This window comes from Bos grunniens, chromosome 19 (assembly GCF_055505025.1).
Source record: "Bos grunniens cultivar Pamir isolate PY7600 chromosome 19, Bosgru_T2T1.0, whole genome shotgun sequence".
In the NCBI taxonomy this organism is placed as follows: domain Eukaryota; kingdom Metazoa; phylum Chordata; class Mammalia; order Artiodactyla; family Bovidae; genus Bos; species Bos grunniens.
Window position 1 is genome coordinate 22,941,974 of NC_141183.1, and position 12,145 is coordinate 22,954,118.

Consider the following 12,145-nt stretch of genomic DNA (forward strand, 5'->3'; position numbering starts at 1 on the left):
AATTAAAAAAAAAAGAAAAGAAAAACAAAGCAAAGACAAAAAGTCTGTGTAAGAAATAAGATTCTTTTATCCCCTCTGTCCCCGCCCCTACACTGCCTGGCAGGAGATGAGAGAAGCTGAACCAGAGGGTCTCTGAACCAAGGGACCAGTGATAGCTAAGGGCAGCTGAGCCATACTGAGAACAAAAGGGGATCAAGCGAGCCTAACTTGTCTTCAATAATGAGACCTCTCCCCATCCCCGGCTCTCTTCTCCCACTCCGTTCCAAAAACACCTGCTGCTGGGCTAATACTCTCCAGGCAGAAAACCGGAGCAGTTCTCTCTGAGCAAAGTGACCAGTGCCAATCCACCCTAAAATGGTGCCTGCCACTTGATGAGCCAGGGATCTGCACTCAGCTTTTTAGTGCCTCATCCTTAAAAATGAACAGATAGCCAAGAATTATTAGACGTTTCAAGAAAACCTCTCACATGAAAGACAGGAAGCAAAGTAAATAAGCAAAACAGAATTCCTGACAACAGGCAAAACTATTTATACATAAAATTCTGAGATATGTATACCTATGGCTGACTCATGTTGATGTATGGCAGACACCAACACAATATTGTAAAGCAATTATCCTCCAATTAAAAATAAATTTTTAAAAATTTGGAGAAAATTTCTTGGAAACTAAAAAAAATTGATGGTAAATATTTAAAATACAAGAGCTGGAAGAAAAAACTAAGGCTGTCTGAAAACTGAATGAGGGGAAAAAATTCACAGGGGAAAAAAATTGAGGGCTAGTCTAGGAGTTTCACCATCTGGATAACATGGGTTCTGAGAAATAGGGAGGAGAGAAATAATTATCAGAGAGAGAATACATTATAAGAGATGATAATACAGGAAAACTTGACAGATGGAAAGGGTGAAAGTGTTAAGTCGCTCAGTCAGGTCTGACTCTCTGCGACCCACAGACTATGGCCTGCCAGGCTCCTCTGTCCATGCAATTCTCCAGGTAAGAATGCTGGAGTCGGCTGCCATTCCCTTCTCCAGGGGATCATCCCAGAGACTCCAGGGATCAAACCCAGGTTTCCCACACTGCAAGTAGATTCTTTACCATCTGAGACACCAGGGAAGGAAATGGAAATAAGCTGCAGACTGAAATGGCCCACTGAATCTCAAGCATGATGAATTTTTTTTCCCCCTGGCCATACTGTACAGCTTGTGGGATCTTATTAGTTCCCCAACCAGGCATCAAACCTGGGCCCCCACTAGCAGAAACACAGAGTCCTAACCACTGGACCACCTAGCATGATGAATTCTAATATCCACCCCAAGGCACATCACTGCATTTCAGAATACCAAGGATAAGGACAAGACCCTAAATGGGACTAGTCTGGTGGTCCAGAGGTTAAGAATCCACCCTCCAAAGCAGGAGGCAGGTAAAGACAAGACCCTAAAATCTTTCAGAGGAAAAAACAGATCCTATACAAAGAATCTAGAATTGAATAGCACCAAATTTCATAATATTATTACTGAAAGTTAGAAAACCCACAAAGCAAGGTTTAAAATTTCCAAAGAAATATGATCCCCAACAAAGTATTTTATATCTAGTCAAACTATCAACCAGCATGAAGGTAGAAAAGAGATGATTCAGACAGGCAAACCCTCAAAAAGTGCACCCATCCTATAGATCTTTCTCATAAAGTCTCTGGAAGAGACTCCACCAACGTGTTTAAATGTGCTGAGAAGAGATACTTCCATCCAAGGTTAGGGATGAATTAAAGACTGATACTTAGTAAATCAAGCAAAAAAAGGAAATAAGACAGGAAAAAAAGGCAAATATAATACTTAAGGGAAAAAATATATATATAAAAAAGGAAATATAATCATAGTACACAGTCATTATATTGGATGCTACTTTTTTCTCTTCTTTTGGTAACACTCACCTCTACTCCCCTCTGGACTCACAGGAGAGGAGGGAGGCTGGAGGTCTGGGAACTACTTTTCCTAGAATCCCCTGTCACTGGGTTGTGGTTTAAATCCCACCAACACATAGCATTCACTCAAGATCTAGAAGATAGAAGGAAGGTAGATGCCATTATTGATCTTCCAGGAACAATGAGCAGGTGTGTAGCCTCTGACAGATGACAGACATGTGGTTTGCAGCAGTTTTCAATATTCTGTAAATTGGCTGCTTTGGTCTTTAAGGCAGTCAGGATTATTAATGACTGCAGTTTCTTTCAAGCCCTGCAAGTGGCTTTCCCTGACCTATGCTCCCCTGGCCTTTCATGATTTGATAATCTGTGAAATACCAAGAATGGTTGGTTTTTCTACTTGAATCATGATATATAATGCTTCCCTGGTGGCTCAGACGGTAAAGCGTCTGCCTGCAATGCGGGAGACCTGGGTTCGATTCCTGGGTGGGGGAAGATCTCCTGGAGAAGGAAATGGCAATCCACTCCAGCACTCTTGCCTGGAAAATCCCAGGGACTGAACAGCCTGATAGGCTACAGTGATATATAATCATGATATATAATACCAAAACATATAGAATATTGATTTAATCAAGACAGTGATATATATATAGATATATATAGATATATATAATGCAGAGAGCAGGAAGGGTTGTGCATGAATAGCAGCATAAGAATGCAAAACTCAAGTGTCCACAGCAGAAACTCAATAGATAATATCTAAGAATGGAAAAATCAAGACATAACAGTGTAAGAATACTATGTAGAAACATGAATATACATCACAAAAAATATTACAAGTATTATTAATTATTAAAAATATTAAAAGCATTCAGAGGATAAGTAAGGAGAAATGGAGCAGCTCTTAAGTACTACGAGACTTACAGTACTATTTGACTCTTTATATATTCTTACTATTTTCATTTTAAATTTAACTACTAAAACCAAAAAATCTAACACTGTACAACAAAACCAAGCTTCAGACTACCAAAATTTCCCAAGAAAGGTCAACATTGGATCTGCTACCAACACAGTTAAAGAAAGTAGAAAACCCCAAACAAACCAAAATAACTCATGTCTCAGGCTCAAATGCAATGAAGCAGGCTGCCTAATGTGACCTGAATCTGTGCCACCGCCTGGGTGTAACCAAACAAGGTTCACCACCCAGCGCTCACACCATCTCAAGTCAAATACGTGCGGAACTTCCAGGCCACTGTAAGAACGCATAAGCAAAATTTAATTGCAAAGGTAAGCACAAAAATAGAGGGATAAATCTTAAAACCAATTACTTAGCCCCCTTTTCAGGTCTTGTTCTCCATTTAATGCAACTAACTAAAAAACAAAAATAACCAACATCTGCTATCAAAATATCTTTACAAGTTCTAAGAAACTGTTAATGAAATTAAAAGACTTAGCAGGTAGGCTGAAATCTAGTCACTGATGACAAAAACCAGCTCTTCTCACTTGAGGCTGGCCATCTCATAAGACTAGCACTTGGCTTCTATGTGTATTCCATCATTTGCACAGCACAAATATAAAAGTAGAAAACATACAGAGAACAGTCAGAGGAAGGAAAATCAGTGATGACAGTCTCCATTAAGAAAAGGCCTGAAAGAAAATTTAAGCAGATGCTCCATAAAACGTTGATCCAGACTTCACATGGAGAGAAGTGTCATGCCTCATTTCAAAGATAATATATTAAGTCCCAACTCACCACAGAAAGTCTATTAACAAAGCTGTGACTTTCACTGCAGAAGAGTTTCTACTCTCACTCTAATACCCTTAAGCCATCAGATACACAGATGCTCCTTGCTGAAATGCTAGAAAAATCTGCACATTTTCATTCTGAGATCACTAGTGATGGTCTGCAAAATCAGGAGTCTACTTTGAAGTATGAAAACAGGGCAAGCTGATCCAATTACACAAGTAAGTACTAAATCAAAACGGGACCATCTGGGCTTTGAGGAAGAGTACTGTGATTCCTGAACAAAAGTCAATATAAAATATACTGCAGATAGAGCAGATAAAAATGGTTTCATATATTCAGAGTTATAATGGCCCTGAGCTACTGATCCATTTGCATGTCCAGTAAGATGCATGCACCGTGTTAAGACATACGGCCTAGATGACAAATTACTTTCAGTAGTTCACAAGAAGAACATCTGTGTTCTCTCTCCAGCCCATGAAGCTTACCAAAAAAACAGTCAATAATCCCCAGAGGTGAAGAGGTTTTGTTTCTTAAATAACCAGGTCTGGCAAACTAACAAGTCCATCATCCCCCATGATCTAAGAACAGCGCCCCAACAATCTCCAAACCAGTTCTCAAGAGCCCCACATTTTAAGTTCTAATCCAGCCACAAGAGTTTAATGGGCAGGAGCTAAAAGAAATCAAGACTAAAAGAACAGGCTTTATCCAGGAAATTTTTCTGGAAACATGTTCCGCTGTACAGAATTCCTGTTCTTTATGATACTGATGATTTCAGCATCAACAGTGGTAAACTACTGCCAGTGGAGAGAACTGACAGAAAGAAATCTCTACTGGAAAGGTTGAACTTAAAATGAACTACGCCATTTACCTGTATTTTTTAAGAACTCACACTCTCTGAAGTCCTGCCTCCTATCTCTCTGCTTCTCACTCCCTAAGGTCCAGACACACTGGGACTCCCTTCAGCTCTCCACATAGCCACGTTCTTTCCCTCCTCAGGACCTTCACCTTTGCCATTTCCTCCCCTCATCCTTCAGGTTTCAGCCTTAGAAGTCAATTCCTCAGGAACCTTCCCTGACCGGCCACCTTCTCAATGAACTACGGTCAGTTGCACTCTTCACTGTGCTGTCGGCAACCGTAATTCATTACTCGTTTAATGGCTGTTTTCCCCACTAGACCATAAGCGCATGAGTGCAAAGGCTGAATCAGTTTTGTTTTCACTGTTGCATCACCAGTACCTACCACAGTGCTTGGCACACAGTAGGAACTCGAAAATTGTCAAGGAAATGAATAACAGGGCCCCCAAAAAAGCAGCCTCAGCAATTCTAATATACCCTACAGATATAATCACACATGCAAAAGGCCAGATATATATAGTTTTTCTGGAGCATAGTTTGTAACAGCAAAAGACTGGAAACATTAAATATCTACCTGGATAGGGCAGGTGTTACTCTCTTTACTGTTCATATAGAATGACTGATTGCCAAAGTAAGTTTTTTAAAAACTGTACATAGAATTAGTGTGTGACACTCATTTTAAAAAATGCAAGACACATATATATTTACTTTGTACACATTATCTCTGGAAAGGATGTCAAGAGGACTTACCTGGTGGTCCAGTGGGTTAAGAATCTGCCTGCCAATGCAAGGGATATGGGTTCCTTCCCTGGTCTGGGAAGATCCCACATGCCTCTGGACAACTAAGCCCATGCGCCACAACTCCTGAAGCCTGAGCATCCTAGAGGCCATTCTCCCCAATAAAAGAAACCACTGGAAGATGAATCCCAAGCACTGCAGCTAAGAAAAAGCCCACGTGCAGCACAGACCCGGTGCAGCCAAAAATAAATAAATGAGACTAAAAAAAGAAAAAAATGATCTCAAGAAATGGATACTATTAGCTGACTCTGGGAAGACAAACCAGAACGAAGAGCAGACAAGGGTAGAGGGCAGACTGCTCAATGCATACCCTTTTTTACCTTTCACATTCTGGGCCATGTGAGCACATTATCTATTTAAGAAAATAATCTTTTTATTATTATTTTCTTAAATAGAGATTTATTATTATTTTCTTTAAAGTCCTGTCCTTGTAAGACAGTGACAGCAAGAGTTTAATCTCATACCTGGATCTTTAATGACAAACACCCTGCCTACATCTGAGCACTGGGAAGGTGGAAGTGGAAAGAAGGAAAACTCACTCTCCACACGTCTCAGACAGCATGTCCCATAATTCACTGTACCCCTTTAGAAAATTCCTTTTTTAAAAAATACCAAATGTTCCAATATGGACATATGGAGACTGTTTCACAGTCAGAGGGTTTATTGGGGGGGAAAAAGAAAGAGACTACTTGATTCAGGCTTTCTATGAGCACAGAGAGCAGGCTGATGAATTCGTATGGAAATATTATCATAAATACCAACTAAAAACAAATTACTTTCAGGGGCCTCAATCTAAATGGAGCTTAATATAAATCCATGAAGTTTAAGAAGCTAAAAAATTTTTGAAAACCAATTATTAAATGGGGAGGAGGACATCCCTGGTGGTACAGTGGATAGGAATCTGCCCACCAATGGAGGGGACAAGGATTAACTCCCTGGTCTGGGAAGATCCCACGCTGCAGAAACAGCCCGTGCACCACAACCATAGGGCCTGTGCTCTAGAGCCCCCAGGAGCCGCAACTGCTGAGCCCACGCTCTAAAGCCCACGCCACAACAAGAGAAGCCACTGCAATGAGAAGCCTGTGCCCCCAACAAAGAGCAGCCCCTGCTTGCGGCAAGTCAAGAAAGCCCGCGCGCAGCAACAAACACCCAGCACAGACCCCCCGCAAAATTGTTTTTAATGGTGAGGAAATCTACACATGTTCCTTGTTTATACAGATTTGCCTCACTTCAAGACACTCTTCAGGAAAGAAAGACTCGAGACTAGATTAAACACAACTCCAATAATCATATTTGTTACCACAATCAAAGCCCTGGACCAGGGTCAAAACCTCTGGATCTGAACCTGCATATCAGGAACAGAATCCTCTGGGCTAATGAAGGGAGGAGAAAGGTGAATCCAGGGCCGCCAAAACTTGTCTTGAGGTTCTCTGCAATGTTACGGGGCCACTGCCATATACTGCGAGAAATGATCTTCATAATCCATTCCAAGACCTAATGGAAACACAGTTATCTTCAAATAATCATCTCCTGAAAAACAAAAGTGCATCCACTAAGCAGAACACCCTGAAAAGAGCATTTACAAGTAGAATTAAGTATTTAGGATGGTCATACTAAATTGTTACAACTTTGCCAAGCCTAAATGGCAAGTGAGAAGCTAATTCCTGGCTTCCCTATTTGATAACCTATTTGCCTCCACAGGCATCAGCCAAAATCTTAAGAGAGCTAAGACTGACACAGGTATTAGCAAATGCCTTCTTTCCCTACTAACATTGCTTTTCTCCATAAAGCTCTATCCAGTATTTTTAAATACCTTTAATAATAATACCAAAAAGTGCTCATAAGTTTAGTCTGTGGCTCCCTAGGCTCAAAGGCCTGGGAATGAGAGTGAGGGGACAAAAAGTCGGAAACACTCTCTTCCCCTCAACGCCTTGGACTTTGAAAGCTAGGCAAAGGCAATGATTCTGCATTTAGTCACCAGATGAATAAGAAACAGATTTGAATTTAGAAGAAACATAAAGGAGTGTAAGAACATTCAGTAAAGAGTACCGCCTCCATTTCCTTGCAGAGAGGCTCTCAGGATCTGCCAATGAACCTCACTTTGACATGGAACACCCCATCTACTCTAATCCAGGCCACATCCCCCAAGAGACAGTCAACCGGAACTCTGCCAACTTCTGCTCGGGAGCTGTGTGCAGAACAGTAGCAACAAGAGCCTACTTTGAGAAGGAGATCAACAATCACACTCAGGAAGAAAAGAAGTTATTTGGCACAGGGAAGCATGTTGCCAAAATGTTAGTCACAGCTTCAAGGTCCCGGTTTGTGTTTCTGCAACTATTCTCTGCTTTGACAGAGTCCATTCTCTAGCCCAGGAAACCCAGCTCAGCTTCTGTCACCCTCTCCCTCTGAAGCAGTAAAGAATTCTTTCAATTTGGTGGTATCAAACTGTGACACAAACAAGACATCCACCAGAGACTAAAAAGGAGGGGGAAAAAATGTGCAATTTGCTGTTTTCCACTTGGGACTGGTTCCAGCAGAGCAACAGAAACACATGGCAGGATAGGAAAAACGGAAAACCATTATGTGGAAGAAGCAGGCTACACTAAAAGTCCGCCCAGAGCCTCCACAGCTTATTTCCAAACCTTCCTAAAAACAAACCAAAAAGACACACTGTAGGCTTAAATGACAGCAAAATATTAAGCAAGTTTTTAACCCTCAAGTAAGTGTACAGACAGGTTACATCCTGATAAGCCCATCATAAACTGAAAATACCATTAAGTCGAAAATACATTTAATACACCTAACCTACAGGACATCATAGCTTACCTTAGCCTAGCCTACTTTAAACATGCTCAGAACACGTACATTAGCCTACAGTTGGGCAAAATCATCTAACACAAAGCCTATTTTACAATAAAATACAAAATAGCCCTGGTTTTTCCAGTAATCACGTATGGATGTGAGAGTTGGACCATAAAGAAAGCTGAGCGCCGAAGAACTGATGCTTTTGGAATTGTGGTGTTGGAGAAGACTCTTGAGAGTCCCTTGGACTGCAAGGAGATCAAACCAGTCAATCCTAAAGGAAATCAATTCTGAATATTCATTGGAAGGACTGATGCTGAAGCTCCAATACTTTGGCCACCTGATGGGAAGAACTGACTCATTAGAAAAGACCCTGATGCTGGGAAAGACTGAGGGCAGGAGGAGAAGGGGACAACAGAGGATGAGATGATTGGATGGCATCACTGACTGGATGGACATGAGTTTGAGCAAGTTCCGGGAGCTGGTGATGGACCTGGAAGCCTGGCATGCTGCAGGCCATGGGGTCGCAAAGAGTTGGACACGACTGACCCACTGAACTGAACTGACTGAATAGCTCATGTCATTTACTGAACACTGTACTAAAAGTGAAAAACGGAAAAGTTGTATGGGCACAGGATGGTTATAAGTGCATATCGCCTGACTGCGAGCTGCGGCTGTCTGCCTCTGCTCAGCATCATGAGAGCCAAATACTGATAGCTCAGGAAAAGATCAAAATTAAACATTCAAAGCACAGCTTCTACTGAATGCATATCCCTTACACACCACTGTGAAGTTGAAAACTCTAAGTACATAGGGACCATCCCTATGTACTTCATACCTTGCAGTCCTTCCTGGGGTTGAGTTGCTGAAACAACCTGAACCAGCAGCCCATGATTTTCAGAATTAATTCAGAGCAAAAGGAACAAAGATTCAAGTACACCAGGTTACTCTCCCAAAGAGCCCAAGACAGACTTCCCTGGCGGTACAGTGGTAAAGAATCCACCATGCAATGCAGGAAACACGGGTTCAATCCCTGGTCTGGGAAGATTTCACATGCCACAGGGCAACTAAGACCCCGCGCCAAACTAAGGCGGAGAGCTGAAACTGCCGAAGCCCACACGACCTTAAAGCCCGCCGCAAGAGCCTCCAGAACGAGAGGCCCTCGCTCCGCAACCGAAAGCAGCCCCTGCTCGCAGCACCTACAGAAAACCCATGTGCAGCCAAAAATAAAATAATACACAATTAAAAAAAAATAATATATCAAAGAGCCTAAGAAATCAAGAAAGAACACCCACCAAAAGGAACAAAACTCGTCTCTTCCCTCTTAAAAGCCATCAGTAAAACCTGAAAACCCCACAGTTCTCAACACCTTCCACTTTCCCCTGCATTTCGTCTCTGTGCTAACATCACCTAACTAATCAGTACCAACTAAGATAAACACTACTCTGATACCAAGTGTGAAGCCGAGTTAGAAACTGCCCCCTCTTAAGCAAATCCACGTCAGACTTCAGAAATGCCAAGACTTTCAGGAACACGTCTAAGCTAAACAAGTTCGCCTATGCACCAAGTGTTTAGAGTATTACACCCAAAGGAAAACCTAGAACAGTCAAGATGTTAAAGGATTAAGAAGAAGCCAAAATTGTCCATGAGCACAGTGGTCCCCAGCAACTGGCAAAAAGGGCCGAAGTGACTGAACCATGGCAAAAGGCTCAATGACCTACAACTATTTTTTAGTGAATTCTCAAAGAGTTCACGAAGCAAGTGTTTGTCAGGAGTAAAATACTCTGGTAGCTAGAAAATAAAATACTGCATTCTCCCACATTCTCCATCAGTTCTCTCCATCAACCAACCTCTTTCATTTCCAATTCTAACTTCCCCATCCCCATCTTGACGGCAGCCAATACAGCGTAACACAACAATATGAAATTTCTGGCTACTAAAAGTTGACAATAAGAAAAGTTTAGAAATTGGACATGTATCAAATCCAAACCAACTCTTCCCAGGCACAAGGCACAAAAAAAATGGACAAGGTTGAGAGGAAGAAACTGGGAGCGACGTATCTTCTAAACATCAGTATCTCAGTCTTATTTTCAGGAACCACTTCTTTGCAACCACTTTAAAGATCCCATTTGCTTAACACAATCTTTTAGATGCAGAAAGGGATCAAACCAACATCTCCAATGTGGTGGTGGTGTGTGGGGGCGGGGGGGGGGGGGGGAGGACAAAAACTGATCTGCCTCGAAGTTACTTAGTAAATCCACAGGACTAGAACCGTCCTTATTCCCTGAGGTTCTCCTCTCATGTGTAGAAGAAAGAAAAAGTCACCCAAAACATGCAGTAAGTCATTCAGAAACAAACACAGGGCAAAGATAACAGAGTGAAAAGGAAGGTGGATCCTAGGGAGGTGGCGGAGGCCAGAATTAAGACTTCACATCATTCCAACCTGAGTCCTCAACTGCAGATCGCGCTCCCTCGCGAACTTCAACATTTATCAATCCAACCTTAAACTCAATTCTGCTTTCTTCTCAACTAACGTTCTCAGATTCCCTCTAATGTAAGCGATTTCCTCAGTTACCCCATAACCAGTGGTTTTCACTCATCAATCCCCAAATATTACAGCGGCCTCCTCATCCGGAGCATCCTGTTAATTACCTGTTCCCAACAGGTCCTCCCTCCCCATCTCCCTTTTTGCGCACGGTTACCTCGTTCCTCACCCCAGTCGCCGTCTTACTCACCTCACCCAGCCCTTCAGGATCCCTTATTTCCTGTCTCTCAACAACCTTCCTTCGCATCTCACAGTTAGCGCTCGCCCCACACCGATTCCCGACCACTCCTCCCTACTTAGATTCCCCACGCCCCCTCTTCTCCAGGTTCTTTAGATCCAGCCTCCAATCCCCCTCCCCTTAGGTCCCGCCCCCAGGACCCCTCTTCCCCACAGGCCCCTCCTCCAAAGTCCCCTCTCTCCCTTACAGCCCCGCCCCAGTCCCCCCTCCCCCGGCTCGCCCTCCCATTCAGATCCGCAGGTCATTTCAGCGACGGGCCCACCCTTCCTGGACCCACTCTTCCCGACCTGGCCGCAGCGGCTCCAGGAGCTACTCCTCCGCCACCTCGGCTCTGGCTCCGTCCAGTCCTGCTTGCCCCGCGGCAAGCTCCCCTTCTCGCCGCCGCCGCCCCTTTTGCCAACCCGGAAATGGATCTGCTCCCACCGTCCCCAGCGTCCGCGAACAAAATGGAGGAGGGGGAGAAAGGAGGAGGGAGCAGAGGGCGAAGAGACGCTACACGCATGCGCACCTGGAGAGCCCGCCCCTTGCCGGTTTACGTAAAGGCGGAAGCTGTCAGTGGCCGCCATCTTGGGAAGGTCGCAAGAACGTTGCTTAGCCGCTGAAGAGCAGGGTTTGCCACTTTGGTTGCAATTAGAATAACCTGGGAAGAGTTGACTAAATAGTGATACCTGAATTCCACACCCAGAGATTCTGATTTAATTGATCTTGTGTGTGGCTAGGCATCGGAACTTTTAAAACTGCGCAGTGATTCTAACATGTTGCTGAAGAATCACTGAGCTGAACACAGTTTCGAATATCTTTTTCATCTTTTTTCCGCGTGCTCACGCGCACACACACACCATAAATGTCCTTTCCTAATTTCGAGTTAACGAAGAACCCGCCCCAGACAAACCTTGAAAGGGCTCAGTAATCAAGCTCCGGTTGTCATGGCAACGGGGAGGCAGGCCCTGCTAACTAGTCACCCGTTACCGTCATCTTAGCTGCTTAACCCGAACACCTGTGAACATCCGTCTTCACTTTCCCGGGCTTGGGCTTCCCCAGTTTCCATGGCTGGGGGTTGGTGCTGCAGACTTCCTGCTGTTTGGGTCGGGGGAGGGAGGGGGGGTCGGGGGAGTGGGGGGAAAGGAATCCTGTGCCCTCCCTGGCTTGCCTGCTGTTAGCTCTGTCCCAGCTAAGTATTCCTCCCTAGTCCACCCACAAAAATGCTTTTCCATTGCAAACTCATTGCCTCAAAATGTTCTTTGGGTCT

The 12,145-nt window shown here is 43.5% G+C and overlaps 1 protein-coding gene across 7 annotated transcripts in view; it reads right to left on the reverse strand.

Moving 5' to 3' along the window:
- The window catches only part of WIPF2 (WAS/WASL interacting protein family member 2), a 41,085-nt gene extending 29,401 nt beyond the window's left edge, over positions 1–11,684 (reverse strand). For 2 of the 7 annotated variants that reach the window (XM_086357778.1, XM_086357784.1), the window contains exon 1: positions 11,184–11,394. Coding sequence is in view for 1 of the 7 variants with exons in the window: in XM_086357777.1 (XP_086213903.1) it covers positions 11,184–11,462 (279 nt within the window). In the remaining 6 variants the exon portion in view is untranslated. Of the gene's footprint in view, positions 1–1,924; positions 2,049–6,611; positions 6,842–10,848; positions 11,037–11,183 lie in introns of those variants that run through there. The other 5 variants (XM_086357779.1, XM_086357781.1, XM_086357777.1 and 2 more) reach the window with 5 other exon arrangements.
- Between the last annotated feature and the right edge of the window lie 461 nt (positions 11,685–12,145).